The sequence below is a fragment of the Glandiceps talaboti genome, chromosome 23 (assembly GCF_964340395.1).
Source record: "Glandiceps talaboti chromosome 23, keGlaTala1.1, whole genome shotgun sequence".
Lineage (NCBI taxonomy): Eukaryota > Metazoa > Hemichordata > Enteropneusta > Spengelidae > Glandiceps > Glandiceps talaboti.
In genome coordinates, this window is record NC_135571.1 from 8,757,137 (window position 1) to 8,779,862 (window position 22,726).

At 36.9% G+C, this 22,726-nt stretch overlaps 3 protein-coding genes across 3 annotated transcripts; all 3 read right to left on the reverse strand.

The window, feature by feature from the left end:
* Positions 1-4,076: 4,076 nt before the first annotated feature.
* LOC144452688 (fibronectin-like) lies at positions 4,077-9,968 on the reverse strand. The gene is made up of 8 exons (XM_078143833.1): positions 9,941-9,968; positions 9,747-9,902; positions 9,266-9,529; positions 7,672-7,953; positions 6,865-7,134; positions 5,829-6,104; positions 4,899-5,150; positions 4,077-4,390 (listed from the first exon to the last, which is right to left on the reverse strand). Exons 1-8 carry the CDS (start codon positions 9,966-9,968, stop codon positions 4,077-4,079), a joined length of 1,842 nt encoding a protein of 613 aa, XP_077999959.1.
* A 453-nt stretch (positions 9,969-10,421) lies between these two features.
* Positions 10,422-15,428, reverse strand: LOC144452689 (fibronectin-like). Its single transcript, XM_078143834.1, has 7 exons — positions 15,311-15,428; positions 14,245-14,502; positions 13,547-13,828; positions 12,149-12,412; positions 11,568-11,831; positions 10,468-10,584; positions 10,422-10,432 (listed from the first exon to the last, which is right to left on the reverse strand). The coding sequence occupies exons 1-7, from the start codon at positions 15,426-15,428 to the stop codon at positions 10,422-10,424; spliced, it is 1,314 nt and encodes a 437-aa protein (XP_077999960.1).
* Positions 15,429-16,557: 1,129 nt separating this feature from the next.
* LOC144452690 (collagen alpha-1(XII) chain-like) lies at positions 16,558-21,766 on the reverse strand. Its single transcript, XM_078143835.1, has 4 exons — positions 21,649-21,766; positions 20,532-20,801; positions 17,052-17,302; positions 16,558-16,575 (listed from the first exon to the last, which is right to left on the reverse strand). Exons 1-4 carry the CDS (start codon positions 21,764-21,766, stop codon positions 16,558-16,560), a joined length of 657 nt encoding a protein of 218 aa, XP_077999961.1.
* Between the last annotated feature and the right edge of the window lie 960 nt (positions 21,767-22,726).

Sequence of the window (22,726 nt, forward strand, 5' to 3'; positions counted from 1 at the left end):
GCAAAGATTCTTCCATTCTCAATTTGATGTCATTTTTTTTAGATATATTTGAGTTTGGGGTACAAAGAGCTACATCCATTAAAAGTAAAATCATTTTTGTGGGATGAGAACTACAATGATTGAACCCCCCCCCCCCCACACACACACACACCCCCCCCCCCACACACACACACACCAAACTAAAATAATTAAGTTATTGTATCTTAGTCTGATCTGCCCATCGTACTTACTTGTATATTGGAACTTATTTTTAGTAAATGATGACCCTCCATCAGGTACAACTATCAACACGAATTCGTATCTTGTTCCGGGTGTTAAATTCTCAAATGTTGCAGTCCTCGTATCAGCAGCATATGATGTATTGCTAATTTCAACACTATCCATTTGAAGACCCAGTATGTATTGAGAAACGTTAACCAATGCTGCAGGTAAATTCCATGTTATCCTTATTGATGTTGTTGTAACGGATTTGATGTTAATTCCGGATGGCTCCCCAACATCTGAAAAATATAATATATAATTTATTAATGTTTATATATACCCATTCCTTGCCCACCCTCTCTGCATTGACGACCAATTCCTTTACCACCCTCTGTGCATTGACTACCAATTCCTTGACCACCCTCTGTGCATTGACTACCAATTCCTTGACCACCCTCTGTGCATTGACTACCAATTCCTTGACCACCCTTTGTGCATTGACTACTAATTCCTTGACCACCCTCTCTACATTGACTACCAATTCCTTGACCACCCTTTGTGCATTGACTACCAATTCCTTGAGCACCCTCTGTGCATTGACTACCAATTCCTTGACTACCCTCTGTGCATTGACTACCAATTCCTTGACCACCCTCTCTGCATTGACTACCAATTCCTTGACCACCCTTTGTGCATTGACTACCAATTCCTTGACCACCCTCTGTGCATTGACTACCAATTCCTTGACCACCCTCTGTGCAAAAGTTTGAGCTAAAAAAAGCTGTACATAATACCCAGCTTACCTGTGGTAGCAGTTTCCTCTACTGGGTCACTTTCAAGAGTTCCAGCCATTGTCAATACGGTAACCGTATATTCCATTTCTGGCTCTAATCCCTCAAGTTCAATAACATAGTCATCCTGTCCAACAGCAAGATCAAGTGGTGATTCTACCATACCGTCTGCAGTGCCATTGTTATCAGCGTACGTTAAGACAAACTTATCATAAAGTCCATCAGTAGGGATACCAAATGACACTTCTATACTGTTAGGTCCTGTCACAGTTAAGTTTAGGTTTTGTGGAGGTAATGGTTCTGAAAGAAATAAAGAAAAGTTTCAAAAAGTGTATTTATAATTGGAAGTGTCAATATCTGTTGAATAAGACTTTGTGCATTAATTATTGGTACCTGCAATAGTTTTTTTACCTTATGCTAGAGGGTAAAAATAGAACAAGAAGGTTGACTTATTCTCATGTGCACCTATAGTAATGTATGTGAAATGCATACATACATACATACATACATACATACATACATACATACATACATACATACACACACACATACATACATACATACATACATACATACATACATACATACATACATACATACACACACACACACACACACATACATACATACATACATACATACATACATACATACATACATACATACGTGTATACATGCACGCACGCACGCACACATGCATGCACACACACACATTTCACCATCACACACACAAACACACACACACACACACACACACACACATTTCACTATCAACACTTACTTGTCTTAGTGGTAACACTGTCAATTTGTATCTTCTGTCCACCATAAATGGTGAAAAGTGTAAAAGTATATTCCTGTCCAGGTGTCAGACTACTAAATGTTCCTTGTATTCTGTCAGTAGGAGTGCCTCCTTTATTGAATCTTTCTCCAGACTTTGGTTCACCATCATTAGGACTGTAATCTATCTGATACTGGACAAAAGTCCCAGCACTGGCTGGTTCCTGCCAATCAAGGATTACTAGGGTACTCTGACTAACCAGAAGGTTTAACACAGCTTCCTCTGCAAATTACAAAAAAAAAATGAGTTTCCAGGAGAATGATTTCAAATTTATTTTTGCTTCAAGGCTGATGTGAGCAAAAAATAAGACTTTGTTACTTCATTAGCATAGCTGGTGTTCCTGCTGATGCTTTAGGGGGCGTCATTAGCATAGTTATGTTTTACAGAAAAATCTAGTCATTATCAAGAATTACAAGATGGTGAATCAAAAGTTTATCATTTCAAAAGGGTTGGGCACATGCTTTTATAATAAAACTTTGGAGTGACTTTAAAGAGGCACAAGTCAAGGTTATGCATGTTTAGATGTAGATTTTACTGTATATTTAAAAAAGTACTTGTATTGTCGTACCTACTGAAACACACTTAACCACTACTTGCAATTGACTGAACTCAAACCTGGTATTAAGATATAACTCATAAACGATCCGATGACATAATTTATCATACGTATCAAAAACTGTTCATGAAATTCCTACTATGCCATCAACTGTTCTGACAATGTCAGAAGACAATCGTAATGTTACAGACAACATGTACAGACATTAACATTATATGGGAATGTGTTTTTATTTAAGTATTTTCACTTGGTAAAAAGTCTGTTATAAAATCAGCTTGTGCCACTTTAAGACATTGTCCCAGAGATGCATTCTAACTAAAACCTAACATCTAAGAGTCAATATTTAGAAGATTACTTACTAGTCTGTATAGTCTTAGACACTGGGTCACTCACAGTTCTAAGGGATCCAGTTCCACTAACAGTTCTAATGATTATATTGTAGTCTGTGAGGGAGTCTAAACTGCTAATGGTAAATAATCTGGTAGCAACCGAACTCACTGTACCAGCTACAGTCTCTTTTTCACTGCTTATTAAAGCATAGGATATTTCATAGTTGTCAAATTCTCCCTCAGTAACAGCTGCCCAGGTAATTCGTATACTTGTTGATAACCGTTCAACTTCAGTGATTGATGTGGGAGCAATTGGAACTGAAAAGAAAGATATTATGATTTTAATTTTCATAATTTTTAACCATGTGTGAGTAGAAAATATTTAGAATACTTGACTTAAAATAAGGAGCATAACTTCAGCCTGATGCTATACACTCACGCAATGCCGAAAAAAATTGGAACTGAAAAGAAATATATTATAAATTTGATCCTTATATCTATACAAAGAAATTCAATCACGCTGCAAAAATAACAAAATGGCAAAAATAGTGTTCTTAGAAATAGGCTGGTTATTTGGTAGGCTTTTTGGTATTGTATATTTTTACTTTCAAATAAATTGGAAGACTGGCCAGTCACGCTAAAATTATTCTCGAATAAAAATAAAGTGAATAATAATAATAATATTAAACACAAACTTACTGGTTCTTTCTTGTTTTGTATTAGAAGCGACATCTTGGTTATTGTTTCTAATGGCAACAGTGAATGTGTACTGTCGTCCTGGTGTCAGTCCTGTAAATTTTTTCTCTAAGCGAAGGTCTTCACTAGGAAACAACAGAGTGTATTCGTTTACATCACCATCAGCTGGGTCGTATGATAGTAGGTAAAATTCAAAGGCCTGAGTTGCCTCTCCCCAAATGATGGTTATACTGTCTGTGGATTTCTCTTTGATAATAATCTCAGCTTGTGCTGCAGCCTCTGTGGATGAAAGATAAAGATGATGAGAACAAAAAAAGTTGCAAAATCTCTGAAAAAGTACCAACAATTAGATATTATTCACAAAGATTTTCCCTTGTTCAGCCATGAATAATACCAGTAACCTAAGTGGCCTTGTCACTACAAGTATAGAAACAAATAATAAGAAAACCCTTGGGTTATGATTACTTTTCCCGATATTTTCCTTTGTACAGCCATGTATAATATGATTTTAATTTTCATACTTTTAACCCTGTGTAAGTAGAAAATATTGAGAGTACCTCACTAAACTAAGGAGCATAACTTCAGCCTGATGCTATACACAAAAATAAGTGAATTTCGAATTTAATTTTCATAAATTTGTTACTTTGCGAGTAGAAAGTAAATGTTTACAATTCTAATTTACCTGTTGTTTGGACAAATGTGAACGGATCACTTTCTGTCTGATTATTTCCGCTTCCAGAAAGGGTTACTATGGTGATAACATATTCTGTATTAGGAGTAAGTCCTCGGAGTATCACTTCGTAATTAGCTTGTGTTGTTTCCACAGCGATGTCCAATGGAGAAGCTGTGACGCCATCAGCTGGGTCGTAGGTCAAACGGAATGTATCATATACATCAGTGGGGTCAAATAAATTTATCACCAAAGTGGATGGTCCAGACCTTAGTGCATTCACAACAATCTGTTCTATTGAATTTGGTTCTGGAAAAAAGAAGGAAACAATGAAGGAATACAAAGAGAAAACAAATGAATTTCATTCAATTTATATCATAAACAAGATTTAACATGTACTATCCAGTATAATTCTACATTTCAATGGTTTCTGTATTTTTCTCAGGTACATAGAAGGTCTCATATGCTAATTTGTATCAAATTTACCATCCTATTGGTTAAGACTAGAGATTTGGATGTAAATATATGATAAGGCCCATTATGGTAATTGTATTTACACTATGTGAAGTAGTAAGACCCCTTATGTCATTTATATTTTTGCTATGTGAAGTGATAAGACCCCTCATGTTAACTGCATTAACAAAATGTGAAGCAATAAGGCCCCCTATGTCATTTGTATGTTACACTAAGTGAATTATAAGACCCCTATGTCATTTGTTTTTTACACTATGTGAATTGATAAGACCCCTTATGTCAATTGTCTTTTACACCAGCCCAATGGAGAGGGATATCAAGGAATAGTCCACTTTAATCTTACTTGTTCGTTGATTGACGATACTATCTGGGAAACTTCCATGTGCCATCTGGAATTGAATCTTGATTTCATAGTTCTGTCCTGCAACTAACCCAGTGAAGGAGAAGTGTGGTCTGTCATCAGAATTCACTACTCTCTCCAAGTTACCGTCTAGGTATACCAGATAAGCTGAGGCATTCTCTACTTTTCCCCACAGGATTTCAATAACGTCTGTTGTCAGATTACTTATGAGGATGACACCAGCTGGTATTGTGGCTAGAAAATAAATTTAAAAAAGAAAATAGACAAGTCTTGTAAGTATCGCAAGGAACCAAGTTTTCGAACAGGAAAGCACTTTAAATTACTAACAATTAACTCTAGGAAAGGAAAAACAAGTGAGATTATAATCAACAGGGAAAGAAAAGATTCCAGCCAAACTAAACAGCTAAAAAGCTGATGTTGGCGCCCCCTAGTGACCAAACTATATTATCTTTTGTCTTTATGATAACCTGCTTTGATGAATTTCACTTCTACTGTCACCAGCTTTTTTTCGAATAGAAAATATATGTCTTGTAAGTATGAAAAGAAGTTTCTCAGTTGTCCTTACTTATATTCTGTATGAAATCTTATTAAAGTCAGATTTTATCATATGTAACTTACAAATGTAATGAGACTAAAGCATAATTTCAATAAAATTAGTTGTCAGTCATATCACAGGCAGAAGTGAGAGTGTAAATGATCCATCTGATGCATTCTTCTCCTTTATCTAAATGAATTACCAGGGTGGTTGGTTACCACCACAATTTACTTAATCATATGGTGTGCTTTAGCCAGTAAGCACTTCTGAACCAAACACTGCTAGATGGAAATTGGTGCTATAGAAATTTGATTGACTGATTGTTTGATCTTCTGGGAAAGTATCACATCATGCAAACACTCAGCAAAACATATTACCTGTCATCACATTTTGTGTTGTAGGTGTACTTTTATAAGTCATACTAAGGGTGGTAACACTGATGGTGTACTCAGTGGAAGGATCTAAATCACCCAAAGTATACGACAATGCAGTATTGTCAACATGAGGTATGACAGCTATCTCAGTTTCATTTATCCCTTCACCGGAGTATGAGAGTCGGTATTCGTCAACATCACCTACAGGTGCTACCCAAATGAACGTCACGGACGTTGGTGTTTCAGCTGTTTGTACAACTGCACCTGGTGAACTTGGAACTATAAATAAAAGAAAGGCAAAAAATGAGCAAAAAATATCAAAGAAGCAATATAGCAACTTGAAACAACGCGGTGTGAAACTAGTCAAAGATTCATGCAAGTTTTGTTCTCATTTTATTTTGAGAAAAATTGAATATCCTTGTCAAAAACATATCAATAGCAACCAGGAAGTATAATATGATGTAGAGAATAGATAATTCTAGACTGTCAACAGGAAATTGAGAATACAGCGCCCTCACTCATACTGGGGGTATCATCCCCTCATACTACTGTTTCTTAAGAGCTTTGTCTCTTTGTATTCTGTAGAAGTGTAAATGAGGGATGTTTTTTATTGTTCAGACATTGAGGAAAGCAGCAGTGCTCTATGATTAACCAAGTAACCTATATCATGTGTACCCCCACACAGACAGGAAGTAGAGCACCACCATGGCAAATTTTGGAAAGGCCTATTACAGCCATTGGGTCAAAATGGAATATGTAAATTAGGCCTGGGGACGAGAGACATATGCAAATTGCAGCTATATGGGTGGGCAAAACATATTATGCAAATTTCAAAACTTGGAAATAAAACATACTCTCCAACAGTATTAGCATATGAATTGCCTAATGTTACCAACAATGCACCTGGCAACTAGCCAATGATGACATCGCCTGTTCTTAATATTTAAAGGCTATATGCATACGCATGACTAGGTACACCTGGTATTAAACCAAAGTATGTATTTACACCTGGTAGTCAACCAATCAATGTATTCATTACCTGTTGATTGTTGGCCATTGATGACGGTACCAGATCCTAGCATCTGAAGTTTAATTGAATACTGTCTGCCTGGTACCAGGTTATCAAAGACAAAATTGTAGACATCCTTAGCCAACAAGTCTGGTGAAGTCGTTGATGGATTACCTCCATCTGCTGGATCCACACTAATCAAATATCCTGTATCACTAGGATCAGTACTCACAGCCCATAAAACCTCAATGGAATTCTGAGTGTATGACTTCACAAGGAAAGTATTCCCAGCAATGGCACCTGTAGATCATAACAATAGGTTAGTCAATCATTCACATTAAAAAGTCCTACTACTTTACGTCTACACTGTGTAAATAGGCAAAAAGGATTATCAACACACAAGCGTAACGCTCTCACCCGTGTTCAGGTTGAGGATGATCTATGAGACTGGTGATATCAATGCTGGAGAGGGTGGATTCGAAACTGTCTATTGTCGTCTAGGCTAATTAGTATGCATGAAATTTAATTTGACAACAGAATCAATGCTTTCGTCACATTATTGTATGGGCGCCCTCAACATCAAACATAAGCAAACTTTTGTGTTTAACACTTTTGGCTTTGAGTACATTTGTCCTTTGTTGTCATTACTGTAATGCTTGTTTCACCTCTCTCGATGAATTCACAGCTTCTAGACACATTATCAACCATAGTAACTGTGTACTCTATGCCTCATTATTCCAAAAGAGTTTAAACCGCTTCAAAAAACAGTGCCCTCAAGAATACACTGAAATTAACTTTTGTTTTCAAAACACGTTTGTCTTTCTTTACTCCACTTACTTGTTGTTTCAATTGTAATCCTTGGCTCACTTCTCTCTTTGAGGTCTCCACTTCCAGAAACAGTGAATACTTGTACAGTAAACAGTGAGTTGGGACCAAGATCAGTTATGGTAAAGGTACGTGGATCACCACTGGAAACTGAACCAGCTTCAAAGACTTGTTTGTCTGTTGCTCGCACATAGACAATGTCATAACTATCAAAGACATCACTAGCTGCTCCCCAAGTTGCAGTGATGGTTGTTTCAGTAACACTTGTTGAGATACTTCCTGGCATACTGGGAACTGAAAAAATAACATTCCATTTATTAGTTTTGTACAAGATGCCATACACTTTTCAGGCAAAAGACTCCCTAGGCCATAGACTTTACATGCAAAAGGCTCCCTAGGCCAAGGACTTTTTCCACTAGAGTATGATCTTACCCCGGGGGTACTCCCATCTATTGGGTATACGTATATGTGTCTAGATATCACCCCATAATGTATTGTTACGTTAACATTGGTCTAAAATGGGGTCTTCTAAAAGGTTGACCGGTCTAAAACGAGGTATTGTTTTTGGGTCAAAATTGGTCTAAAATGGGGTCTGGGGTTGACAACATTGGCCACATACCCCTACCCAGATCTGGCCAGTGGTACCCCCCCCCCCCCCCCTCGGGGATCTTACCCACTCTACAATTATCAACTTTAACTTGAAAGGAATAATAAAAAATACAATCAATTCTATTTTTTCCTTACCCACCTATTACAATATATATTGTCAATTGAGTGTAACAAGTGCAAGTGCAGCAGAAAAGACTGCAAATATTAGTACAAATACCCCACCCCCACCCCCCCACCCCCCACCCCCCACCCAAGTCCCGCACTGGAACTAATTCAGCATGGGGTTCTGTAATTCTCAACTATGTTAATACAAAACAGCAAATTTCTGTAAAAATGATACTATGCAACGTTCATCAAATAATTATGCTTTCATTTGCATACAGGTATGCAATAATGTTTTCAGTATTGCACTGCAGAGTAAAAATATAACTAGTAAGCATGTACACTGGTGCTAGTAAAACATTGGTATCAGTGTGCCCTCTAATGATAGTCAAATTATGTTATTGTGAGTCAAAATGAGAAAAACTGGGATTTCTTGTGAGTCATTACATAGTAAGAGAAAGGGGAACACCAAATTTTGGTGTGTCACTAGAAATTGTGTGTGTCAGTGGCACGTCAAATTGGCTAAGAGGGCACACTGATTGGTAAAATTGTGTTATAATATTCATTAATATACAACTGTACTCTCATACCTTACTTTCATATCGTCGCGTCAGTGCAGTAAGGTTGTATCTGCTATACAATTGTATAGGCAGATATGACCTTACTACACTGACGCGGTGATATATACACTCAAGCCAGGTCACGTCGTTGATCGGTTGCTAGGGGCAATGTGATATTAGTCATATTACACTGACCAAAGATATGGACCTCACTGTTCAGACTAGTTGGGAATACAATCAACTTCTGCTAATGAACAACACCCCTAGTGGCCAAGTTATAAAATCTTTTGTTTTTCTCATAACTGGAATGGAAGACTTCATATGTGATTACTTACTGGTTCTCTGCTGTGCTGTTTCAGTGATACTAAGTTCAGATACAGTGATAGTCAAGGTGTACAGTTCTCCGGGAACAAGATTGTCAAATTCCACATCGCGTTGGTCATTTTTAGGTTTGAAAACTGAGCTACTGGAGCCATCTGTTGGGCCTGGATTGATCTGAACAAGGTAACCTGCAAAGCTACCATCCACTTCTCCCCAGGTCAAACCTAGACGAGTACTTTCTATGTCCTGAATAACAACCTCAGCTGGCTCTGCAGCAACTATGAAAAAAGAACCACAGTCAAATATTATGATCTATCACATGCCTTAAATATACTGTAAATCTGGAAAGTTCTGCAAGTTTTTTTTGTCTGAAAAACAAAAACACAAATATAACAGTGACTAAAATGCCTTCTGGCACATGAATATAATGTACCATTACTTTGTTAAATGCTGGGTTTCTGTTGTCATAAATTAATACATCTATATAAAACATACCTGTTCGTAGGGAGTATGTTCTTGTGTCACTTTCTCCCTTGGTGGCACCAACTCCACGAAGAACCTGCACAGTGACTGTATATTCCTTATCAGGCCCCAATCCTTCTAGAGTTAGACTGCCCAGAGTACCGCTGATTGGCACAATTGCAGGTGTATCTGTTCGGCCATCAGGAGGTGCATATGAATACAAGTACTTATCGAATTCACCAACTGTAGGTGCATCCCAGTATAGTTGAATACTTGTGGAAGTGATAGTTCCTGGGTAGAAACTTCCGACGGGATTCGGCTCTGTAAAATATCAAAGTATAATACAGACATGAGTGCCTTTACGTGGCATTTAACGAATTCTTAACAGACACTATAATGACTCAATATGATGAGCTAAATGTACAATATTAAATAAAGACATTTTAAATGGAGTTTTTGTGTAGTCAACTTCCTGAGTTAACATAGAAAGAAAACTTTCAGTCATTTCACCTTGAAAATGTTTTGTGGAAGGTCATGATCTCATTACAAAGCTCACCATTGGGACTAACAATTTTGAGTGAAAACTTACTTGTTCTTTGGTCTTCTGTTATCACAGTCTCTGGTCCTGAAAACTGTACACTGATAGTGTAGAGTCTACCAGGAACAAGATTATCAAAGGTGTACCTAACACTGGTACGAGAGCCATCCTTAGGTATGTACTGTGGTCTATCACTGTCAGGATTACCACCATCACCTGGATCTAAAGTGACTAGGTACCCAGATATAGCAGGATCTGTAACCTCAGCCCACATAACCTCAATGGTATCAGATGTTGCCGATATCACCACTATAGTGTCTGCAGGGACTGCCACTGTAAAATGAAATTGAAGTTTTTGTCAGTGAAGAAAATTAAAGTCCACGCACAGATCTTATCAAAATACTTTTTATCGAGTTGAGTATTGTGTGTCTCTGATATAGAACCTTGAATGGTTTCCATGGAAATCTCTAGTACCTTGAATGGTTTCCATGGAAATCTAAGTGGGTATTTGAAGGGGAACAAGTTGAGTTTATAGGTATTTGAGGAGTAATGAGATATTATTCCCCAATATTTTTCTGCATTCAGCCAAGGAAAATATGAGTGACCTAAGGGGCCTTGTCACTACAAGTTGCTAAACAAGTAGTGACAACCCTTAGGTCAAGAGTATTTTCCTACTGAGTGAAGAAAAATATTGGTGAATAATATAATAATACAATCACCAGTAACATCACAAGGAGTTGAGAACAGTAGACAATTTTGAGCATTGTGACTGTCATATTTCAAACACAGAAGCACTAGTGACGCAGACACGCATTGTCATGACGTAGAACACCAGAGTATATATTCCATATTTTTTGTTGCACCTAACTTATGCATAGTATAACGTATACTGTAGATTAACAGAATAGATACGAGCTCCTCTGTTATTATTATAGTATTAGAATTACTGAAATATAATTATTAAACTTTGCTTGCAATTGACAAAACTTACACTTGATATTACGTACAATAAAATATTTGATGATATAATTTATTACATGTATAAGAAAATGTCAAGGCAATTAGGTTTTATACTACTCTGTATGCAACAAAGGATGTAGCTAATTTTAAAAATAGGAGTTAAAAGTAGAAGCAGGCGTTAATAGTTATGAGAGAGACCTATAGATCTGCCCCAAAATGAATATATAGTGACTGAAGCAAAGAAATTTAAATACAAATTTCTGAAAAGCAGCCGGCAAGAAATTGCAGAGTAGCCGGCACATTTTGCCGGCTACTGGCCCTTATCTACATGTATATCCCTGGCACCATCTACTTACATGTTGATTCTGTATGAGAGACGGGATTGCTGACTCTTTCACTATCCCCACTTCCTACAAATGTGACCACTTCAAATGTGTATGATGTCTTTGGTTCTAAGTTCTCAACCACATATGATACTTCGGTATCAGCAATGGTACCAGCTAAAGTGTCGTCAACATAGACGTAAAAACCATCAGCGTCGCCAGCTGGAGAAGTCCATCCAAGAGTCACACTGGTAGAAGTTTGCGTAGAGGAAGTTAATGAGGTGGCTGGTGATGGTACTATAGTAGAGCAAAACATGAATCATTAATTAATAGGCCATTCCAGACTGCAAACAGGGAATTGAGAAAACAGCACCCTCACTCAAATGGGGGGGGGGGGGGGTATCATCACCTCATAGTATCGTTTCTCAAGGGCTTTGTCCCATGATAATCTGTAGAAGTGTAAATCAGGGATGTTTTTTGTATTGTTCAGACATTGAGGAAAGCAGCAGTGCTCTATGATTAACTGAGTAACCTATTATACCATGTATGCCCCAGTCTCAAAAAAGACCACAAGATGTTTCTTAAAAGGGTCAATGATGAGAAATCAGACTTACCAGTATACACATCTTCAGATATTACATTACTACCTGCAGTTATTGAGACTGAATACAGACGCCCTGATGTGAGACCAGTAAAACTGAATTCAGCATAACTATCAGCTGTTTTTGTTACAACTTGTGGATAGCTAAGCCCATCAGCTGGTGAGAGTTGGATCAAAAAGAATGTTGTACTTTCCTCGGCCAGATCTGTGTTCCAGATAACGTCAATTGTATCCATGGTAACAGATTTAATAACAACTACATCGGATTCTACTTCATCTGTAAGGGAAGAAAAATAAATACAACTGGTTAGAATTGTCTTAATTTGACTAGTTCAGTTGCCATAGTGATAACTTAAGATACAGGAAAGTCTACGAATAGGCAATTGTATGGTGGTAGTCATGGTGATTAGTGCTGATACAGCTGTAGTCATCAGAGTTGATTATGGTTGATATGGTTGTAGTCATGGAGATCATTGTTGATATGGTGGTAGTCATGGAGATCAGTCAGTGTTGATATGGAGGTAGTCATGGAGATCAGTGTTGATATGGTGGTAGTTATGGAGATCTTTGCTAATATGGAGGTAGTCATGGCGATCAGTGCTGACGTGGAGGTAGTCATGGAGATCAGTATTGATTTTGGTGGTAGTCATTGAGATCAGTATTGACTATGGTGGTAGTCATGGAGATCAGTGTTGATTATGGTCGTAGTCATAGTGTTGATATAGCTGTACTCATAAAATCAGTGACAATATGAGAGGTGACGGAGCTACAATCTGATGAAATAATGAATAGTTGCTATGGAAACTACTCTGAAACATATATTTTGGCAGCGGTTTACAATGAGTGTTAGTCATCATAGTCCATTTTCCTACTCCAAGATGCACTGCGTTAGATGACGTCACTTATGTTGTTAGATTTAGTCTTGTTTTGTCTTTATTACATTTGAAATAACATTTTCATCAGGAAATGATGGTAAGACATGTTGACCTCTTTAATTATGAGTGATTTTATAGAACAAAGACTAAACAGGGCAGCAATGACAGACAGTAATTTTACAGGTGAACTCAGGGTATGGTCAGGTGACAATCATCCCCCTGAGTAGCACATGCAAACCCCTCAGTGCATACACAATACATGGTACAATGTTCCTCTAGAAGTGCGCCAGTCACTCAGCCTTGATATTTTTAAGAAGCGCATCAAGACTTATCTATTTAGCAGAGCCTACTGACATCTCTATATACCCACACTTTTGTTCAGTGCCATTGAACATTACTACGTAGTGGAGTTTGGCGCTATATAAATCTCTTTTGATTGATTGATTAATTGATTGATTGATTGTATGGAGAAACGCACAATGCATCTTGGAACCGACAACAGGTCTAATAATCATTACACATTCTATTGAACATACCTGTAGTAGCAGAATCAGATACACTACTACTAAGCAATACTGTTCCATTGTTTCCATCCACTGTGCTGTAGACATAGACAACAACTGATGTTCCTGGAGTCAATCCAGTCAAAGTATAGGAAGTTTTGTCACTGTCTAGTATATCAAGGAAAGACTCTGAGCCATTGACTGGAGATGAACTGAGAAGATAGTACATCACAACGCCTGCGGGTGCATCCCAGCTCACACAGACACTGGTAGAATCTAGTGCTGTAACATTCAGTGATGTCGCAGGAAGAGGAACTGTGGAGAGAAAGTACAGGGAAGCATGAAATATAAACTTTGGTCATAAAATTGGTCACTGACAGGGAAAAAATCACTACAGTCAATGAACACAAATGATATGTACTTTCATTGGATGACATCACAGATATGCAAATTAGAATGAGTGATTAGATATAATGCATTCTCATTTGAATTTCAAAGATGACATCACAGATATGCAAATGAGCATGGCAGTCATAGATGACAACACAGATCTGCAAATGAGCATGGCAGTCATAGATGACATCACAGATATGCAAATGAGCACCGCAGTCATAGATGACATCACAGATATGCAAATGAGCATGGCAGTCATAGATGACAACACAAACATACAAATTATGTATAAAACGACGTTTTATTTCATGAATAAAAAAAAAATATTTTAAGCATACCTGTGCGCTGAGTTTCAGACTCTTCAATGTTAGCACCTTGAAGACGTACATGAAGTGTGTATTCCTTGCCAGGAGTCAGTCCATCAAATTCTACAATCCTGTCATCAGAAGGTGTTTTCCATGCAAGGTTATCATCTTCGGGATCAATTCTGACAAGGTAGCCATCAAAGACGGTACCACTATAAGCTGCTCCCCATGTCATTAGAATTGATGTAGTGTCGTAGTTTTTCACAACAATCACTCCAGGACCAACATTATCTGAAAATGATAAAATTGATAATCAAATTTACAGAGTTCAATAGTAAACAAAATGATTTGATAGAGTTATGAGTAATGGTGGAGAGTATACTGTTCATGGTTCCAAGAATCAATAGGACAATACAATATAGTTACTTTTTTAACAGTAAATTGGAAACGAATGTGACATTTCAATCCATCAACTGCGGACCTTGATCACGCAATGATTTAATTATACAGCATTAATGTCTCTCTCTGGACTGGCGGAATAATATGCCTCTAAATAGGGAACTTACAATCCAAACTGAGCATGCTCAGATGCAAAGGACTATGGGATTATCTGTGGTTATCGTAATACCTAATCTGGAGCTACTGATAAAAGTAACCTCCCACAAACATCAGGGTGACTATGAATTGATTATTTGTGGTTACAAACAATGTAACAATATTGTTTACAATGCTAATTGATTCGTATTTCTTATCACATTTCCCATGATGCAACATTCAACATGGTGGGTTTGCAAGTCCCCTATTGATGGTAGTTGGTATATTCAGAGAGAGACATCATCGCTGAATAATTAAATCATTCTGAAATCAAGTATTACAGATTTTTACAGAGTATTACAGATTTTTTATCTCCTAATGTTGGACTACAGTATTAAGATTATACGGGAAAGAAATCAGTCACTGTATTTTTGAAATTAGTTGCGTTTAAGTTCTTTGACGGGTTAATCATGAAACATCGGCTATTCTCAAATCTTTTTTGGACCAAGGACGTTTTTCCTCGACAAGTTTTATTGCTACTAACTAGTTTGACAAATTAACTCACCAGTAGTTTCGGACAAAGTGACAACTGAGCTCATTTCTTGGTCATCACCACTTCCTGATACAGCATACAGTGTAATGGTATACGATGTATCTGGTGATAATCCAGTGATCTCCTGCATGTCTTGAGATGCCGATAGTTCTAATGGTGATTCGGTGGATCCATCAACTGGTGAATACGACAATACATAACCACTGTAGACGCCACTGGAGGGTACATTCCATTCTACCATTATTGAAGAAACTGTGGCTGATGCAGTTGCATTGGTTGGTGCTACGGGAACTGTAGGAGGAACACAATGAGAGATATAAATTATAATAAATGTACTCTTTCAAGATTTTATATTCTTATAGTATGGGCCATAAAATGATATATGTACTGTTACCATATGGTGATATACGATTCTGTACTGTTGTGTTTTGTACTGTGCTATTGCAGTACTGAATTGAACTGTACTGTGCTGTCCTGTACTGTGTTGTACTGCACTGTACTATACTAAACTGTACTGTACTGTACTGTCCTGTCTTGTACTGCACTATACTGAACTGTCCGGTAGTTGCACTGTACTCAACTGTAATGTAATGTAATGTACTAAACTGTCCTGTTCTGTTACAGTACTGAATTGAACTGCACTGTACTGAACTGTCCAGTACTGTACAGCTGTACTGCACTGTACTGTACTCAACTGTAATGTAATGTACTAAACTGTCCTGTTCTGTTACAGTACTGAATTGAAGTGCACTGTACTGAACTGTCCAGTACTGTACAGTTGTACTGCACTGCACTGCACTGTACTCAACTGTAATGTAATGTATCCAACTGTCCTGTTCTGTTACAGTACTGAATTGAACTGTACTGAAATGCTTATAAATGGTTTTATTAGCAGTTCAACTGCTAGTTTTAGCACTTCACATGCTTGCAAACTGCTACGATAGCAGTTCTGTTTTGTAACGATATCAAGAATATGAGCACATGGATAAAAACATTGGTTTACTTACTTAATCTTTGTGATATGGATTCCTCCGATACGTCACTTCCAATGATTATTGACACCTTTATATCATATATTGCACCAGGTGTCAGACCTGGGAAAGCCTTCTCAAGAGGACTGGATGCTGATACGGCTTCACTTGATGGGCTGCTGCTACCTTGTTCTTCAATGGTCACAAGGTAAACTCCACCATCATCATTGTCTACACTACCCCACATAATACTTACTTCATCTGTTGTATACCTTCTGACTATGATTTCTAATGGATCCAATGGACCTGTAGGAGAAACACATAGCAATACATTTATGATGTAGATTTGAGGAATATCGCCCTCTAGTGACAACTGTGGTGGCACTGATTGCTGAATATCGCCCTCTAGTGACAGTTGTGATGCCAAAGATTGCTAATTTGACAAACTTCTTGAGAAAAAAAAAGCTCTGAGATGTGAAACTAATCAATAATTAAAGTTGTTTAGTACTGATAGATCCTGAGAATGAAGGATATCTTTCTCTTTGCAGTTGAGAATTACTTTTGGAGCCAATCTGCCCCAAAAAGTCAAATAAAAGTTGTGATTAAATCACACTAATGTGGAAACCTTTCGATGCCTGACTTTGGCTTTGTATACCTTACCATACTGTACATTGTCATAAATAGGTTTATAGTTTGAGAGGGGGGGGGGTGGATGAGGAGGGAGAGCATAAATTAAAATTTAGAGTACCTGTGCGTTGGACCAAGGTGCGTGTTGGACTGACCATCTGGTCATCTCCAGTTCCAGCAATAGTGACAATGAAAATATTGAAGGTGGTTTCTGGTCTTAGATTTGTTATGATCAACTGAAGCTCATCATCAGCTGCAAAGGTCACTGGAGAAGCTGGTACTCCTTCCGATGGAAAGTAAGTGAGTTCATATCCATCAACTACACCTGTTGATGCTGCATCCCAGGCCAATGCAATGCTAGTTGCAGTAATCTGACCAAGATATATGGCAGTTGGTGCAAGTGGGTCTACAAAGAAAGAAAAGATGTAAAATTATGTAGTTACTCCATAGTATCTCTTACCATGTACTTGTACTTATTCAACAGCATGTAAAGGGAGATATACGGCAGAAGACTATATTTAATATACACATCTATGATCATTATGGTAAACTGAAGTTGTTTTACTTGATAAAGAACAGTACTTTTATAGAAATTGGGAGCCCATGAGGACTACCAAAGAAAAAACGTTAACTTTGAGCCCTGATATATCAAGTAAAACAAGAACCTCAACATGTCAAATGATGGCTGTCATCATTAATGTATATATTACATAGAGGCTTCTGGAAAACAGTCCCTTTGTACATTAAACTAATCAAGCAGTATCACACCAGGATTTCACAAATATAAATTACAAATACTAATAAGGGAACATGCAAACAGAAAATACACCACAACTTAATTTACATGTACACTATAATGATAATTATATATCTATTCTAACATTTCAAAAAAGTCAAAGCCAGCATGCTGAATTCTCTAAGTCTACAAAAATTATGACTACCAAGAAAGAAACTAACTTATTAATTACAATTAAATTAATTGATCTATCAAATTTATTCAAAATTAATTATAACCCTATAATCATGTGCTACACTTATTTACTTTAAAGCTGCACCAGCTGTAACTGGAGAATTATTTTTTTTATCAATATATTCATTGAAAATTGCAAAATATCATAATTAGACAATGTTCATTTTAATTAGAGGTCACATTTATCCATATTTAGTACATCAAAAGGTTGAAATCGTGATCACATTGGGGTGCTGATTTTTGGGTATAGACCTAAAAATCAATTTGATAGTATTTATTGCATCAAAGCATATACACAGCTACATTTACACATAGGTGATTCAATACTGTTCAGGGTGTACAATATTATGAGTAAGTTATTCTATCTAATAAAACAGTTTCATAAGATATTCCAGTTACAGCTAATGTGGCTTTAATTTTTAAAAGTCTACACCATCTTGTATTAAGATGAGAAACTGAATGTCTTAAAAAACAGCATGCTCATCCCCCAAATGGGTAGAAAGAATAAATTATGACTATCAACAAAGAAATTACATCCAGACTGCAACGCTACAATTATCGGTATTTACTATACTTCTTTACTTAATTTTACTTCTAAACAAGTCTAGCTAGGTACATAAGATGTGAAAATGTAAAAACACAGCATGCCCCATGAAAAATCAAAGCACACAAAAAATGTGAACACAAGACACAAAATCCTTTCCGATTTCTACTCACGTGTCGGTCTGATTATACTGGGCTTGCCTAGGGTTAATATATTGGGTTGATACCCTTCCAGTTGATAGCACATGCCTGTAGTACTACTACTACTACTACTACCAGTCAAGTGTCAGCACTGAGCTAGTCTGGTGTTAACATATGACTGGTGAAGGCATATAACCCTTCCAGTTTCTAAAATGCTGGTGGTATTAGTACCAACATCAGCACTAAGCTTGTCTGCTGTTAACATAGGACTGTTGTGGACATCAACTGTTCCAGTTGCTGATACAAACTGGTAAGGTATTAGTGCCAACAACCCTGTGTTAGCCCTATATGGTGCTAACATATACTGGTGAGGTGGTACTCATAATGCCAGCCAAGTGTAGTGTACACTGTGATAGCCCTTTGCTAGCTAAATCGGAAAGTGTTCTTGAGTTGTCATGTACACAGAACAGCATTTCAAAGAACAAGAAACATGAGAAATGATAAAACAGTGCCACAGCAAATGCCAATGAGTGATATTGATAGTATGTAGTACTGAGAGTCACACAGATGAGAAAAGGGTATCTATTTTGCATTTGCAATCAATGAAAAAATGACAAAAGTAATGCAACATAATATATGTTTGTAACCAATGCGTTGATAACAACTTAAAAATGTGTGAAAAGTTGTTATAGGAAGTGACCTGTGAACACAAGTAATTACTAAGTCAAGTCCTGTCTGCTAGGTATGCCATGACGGGGACATACGATAACAAATATTTTACACATTTTTTAAAATAGTTTTTTGTAATGTATTAAATTACAAACACAGACTTAGTCAATGTTGTGTCATGTTGATTTTTCAAGTAGGAAGCTAAGATAAAAAAATTTCATAACTCAAAAACCCGAAATAAATACCAAATCCTCATCCATATGACCACTTTAAAGTCTAGAGTAATGCCATTCTCACACACGTATGTACTACAATAAACTAACCTGTACCCGGTGGGACAGGGGCTGGAACAGGTTTAAATTACAATGTATATTGTTAGTATGTTATTTCGCATATATTATACTTCAATGTTAAAGAGGAACATCACTCCAGGAAATACAGGTATTTTCATAAACTCTAGGTTCTGGAGAGTAATTTCATCATTTCACATCACATAATTTTCACTTGCTTTTCAAGAAATTCATGATTTCACAACACATAATTTTTACTTGCTTTCCAAGAAACATCAAATTGAAACCCTTGTTCACCTCTATTGTTCATTCAGTGGACCACCATTGCATCATGGGACTTAGTTCATGAATATTCATTAGATACACACTGGATATATTTCCTTCAGATAAACAACCATAAAATGACTCTCCAGAATGCAAAGTTTACGAAAATAAACTTATTTGCAGGAGAGGTGTTCCCCTTAAAAGGTCTTAGACTAGTTTAGATTACGATTAAACTGAACGTTTGTAACAAAGACCTCATTCATTGTTCAATGGAAGTCTTTGTCCTGGATACAGTTAATTTGATTTTTCAAATGGATTGAACTAAGGAAACCATAATTGAAACTTGTTCCTCATTCACAGTTCAGTGGAGGCCCTTGCCATAGATAAGGACATTGTCTCATGGGAGTCAGAAAAAATGCACATGTAATAACATAAGTATTCATGATTAGATATATTTCAAAGTAATATGCACTTAGGAATTCTTTCAATCAGTGGTATTCATCTGTAACAAAATTTGGTATATGAACCTAAATATATTTACAACACTGCCCTCTAGTGGTGAACAGCAGTCATCGAAAGTTTGTCCCGAGGAAGACATGTCACATTACCGAAACAAAGACATGAACATAATAATTTGGTCGTGTTTCAACAAACACAACTCTAAATATTGATTATGAACTATTGAAAATGACCAGCAATATTTTCATTTCATCATTCTTTACTTTCAAAATAAATAAGTATATTTGGGAGCCACTTACATGTTCGTTGACTGACAGTCTTTCCATCTGGTTGGTTCACGTTTGTCATCACCAATGTAATATCATATAACTGTCCTGGTGTTAAACCTGTGAAGGTATGTTCTGTTGTCCCTGATGCTGTTGAATAGACACGGGTTTGTAGTACAGTACTAGATCCACTATCTGCTATAGACGTACTGTAGCTAATAGCTTTGCCATGTGACTGCCACATTATGTAAATCGATGTAGCTGTCACTTCCTTGATAATGATATCTTCAGGTCCTGCAGCTTCTACAGGTCAAAGGTCAATAAAGAAAAAAGTTATTAATTTTACAGATACTTATGAAAATTAGTATTGCAATATGTAGTTTTTACAGGTTAAAGGTCAATACAGAAACAAAGTTATTAGTTTCACAGGTACTTAGAATTAGAGGTAACATACTTCTGTAGCTTCTACAGGTCAAAGGTCAAATGCAGAAGTTATTAATTTTACAGGTACTTAAAGTTTAAATTGTCAGGCTCTGTAATCTTGTCCTGCAGTTTCTACAGGTTATATTTGAAGGTAGATGAGGTTATTAATCTTACAGGTACTAAGGCAAATGTAAATCCTTTTGACATATCTGCAGGTCAAAGTTCAAATGCTGAAACAAAGTTATTAGTTTTACAGTGACTTTAAGTTCAAAGGTCAGTCAGAGTCTTGTAGCTTCTACAGGTCAAAGTTCAGTGTATGAAAAATGTTATTAATTTTACAGGTACTGAAATTTTAATTTCATTTTTTGTTGTTGATGTTTCTTGGTTCGATGCCATGCCCATCAGAAAGGTTTGACCATTCAAAGTATATGCAATATTGATTTCTGGTGTACGATGGCTGCAATAACCTGAGGTTACAACAACTTATGGCTGTAATAACGTACCTGAGGTTACAACAATGGCTGTAATAACGTACCTGTGGTTACAACAATGGCTGTAATAACGTACCTAAGGTTACAACAATGGCTGTAATAACGTACCTGTGGTTACAACAATGGCTGTAATAACGTACCTGTGGTTACAACAATGGCTGTAATAACGTACCTGTGGTTACAACAATGGCTGCAATAATGTACCTAAGGTTACAACAATGGCTGTAATAACGTACCTGTGGTTACAACAATGGCTTCACCTACACTTCTCTGTGGCGGGTCATCACCAGCTACGGCATACACAGTAATGTTGTACGTCGTATCTGGTACAAGTGACCTCAACTCCAATGTCATCGGTAAGTACGTTGCTCGTGAAACGGTTGTTGCTGGGCGGTTGCCACCAACGTCAGCATACACAATCTCAAAATGGTCATAAACATCACTGGCAGATGGGTTGTAGGTCCAACTGATTGTAAGCGATGTTGTTGTATTGTCAACTACCATTAGGTCTTCAGGATTTTTAGGCCCTGTATGATTAAATAGAATAAAGCGGTTATATTTTCTCCGCTAAAATTTTTTGAGCGGTTTTGCTACTTGCTTGTAATATACCTCACGCATAATGAATGAATGAAAAATCTGGACAAATACAATGTAGTGACAATTTGGAACGTTTTGACTCATATTCAAGCACACAAAAAAACAGTGACATAGACACATGTTGTCATGATGTAGAACAACCAGGTATGTAAATCCATATTTTCTGTTCAAAGACAATAACTTGGCTCGAGTATGGTATAATGGCCAGTTATAAACACCTGTTCTTGTACTCATTCCTTGCAAAGTTACTCTAGCTGTTACTCTTATTTTCATTCACAAATGTGTTCATTGTCAACATCCTAAGTGGATCATGTAAATGATGAGACTCCCTAGTATACAGTATATTACTTACTAATTCGTTGTACAGCATTTCCTACAAGGACTTTACTGCCACCACTTTGAACTTCCTTTACAGTTGCAGTGTACTTTGTTCCTGCTGTTAACCCGGTGACAACATAGTCACTGGAGTTGCCACCAGAGACAGAGATAGGTGGTGTGTTATCACCATCTGGTGGATCCAAATCAATCTCATATCCAGTTGGAGTGGGTGTTGGTACGTCCCATTCTAATGTCAATGAGTTATGAGTGTATTCTACAATGTTGACCTTAGAACGATCTGTAATTGGTAATAAAATATTCATACAATTAGAAATGAAACACTACTTTTACAAATTATTATAAGGATATCTGACCATGAAAAATTCTGAAATCTGATTG

Excerpts from the sequence above, each read along its gene's own strand:
- LOC144452689 (XM_078143834.1), bottom strand. The coding sequence starts at position 15,428 with ATGCAGGAGATCACTGGATTATCACCAGATACATCGTATACCATTACA. Across the intron at positions 11,832-12,148 it reads ATCTGAAGATGTGTATACTG|TACCATCACCAGCCACCTCA; the intron begins GTAAGTCTGATT and ends GCTCTACTATAG. Across the intron at positions 10,585-11,567 it reads CTCTCATACAGAATCAACAT|TGGCAGTCCCTGCAGACACT; the intron begins GTAAGTAGATGG and ends TTCATTTTACAG.
- LOC144452688 (XM_078143833.1), bottom strand. The coding sequence starts at position 9,968 with ATGCACCTACAGTTGGTGAATTCGATAA. Across the intron at positions 7,954-9,265 it reads AACAGCACAGCAGAGAACCA|TTCCCAGTATGCCAGGAAGT; the intron begins GTAAGTAATCAC and ends TTATTTTTTCAG. Across the intron at positions 6,105-6,864 it reads CAATGGCCAACAATCAACAG|TTCCAAGTTCACCAGGTGCA; the intron begins GTAATGAATACA and ends TTTTATTTATAG.
- LOC144452690 (XM_078143835.1), bottom strand. The coding sequence starts at position 21,766 with ATGACATTGGAGTTGAGGTCACTTGTACCAGATACGACGTACAACATT. Across the intron at positions 20,802-21,648 it reads AGCCATTGTTGTAACCACAG|AAGCTGCAGGACCTGAAGAT; the intron begins GTACGTTATTAC and ends TTTGACCTGTAG. Across the intron at positions 17,303-20,531 it reads GACTGTCAGTCAACGAACAT|ACCCACTTGCACCAACTGCC; the intron begins GTAAGTGGCTCC and ends CTTTCTTTGTAG.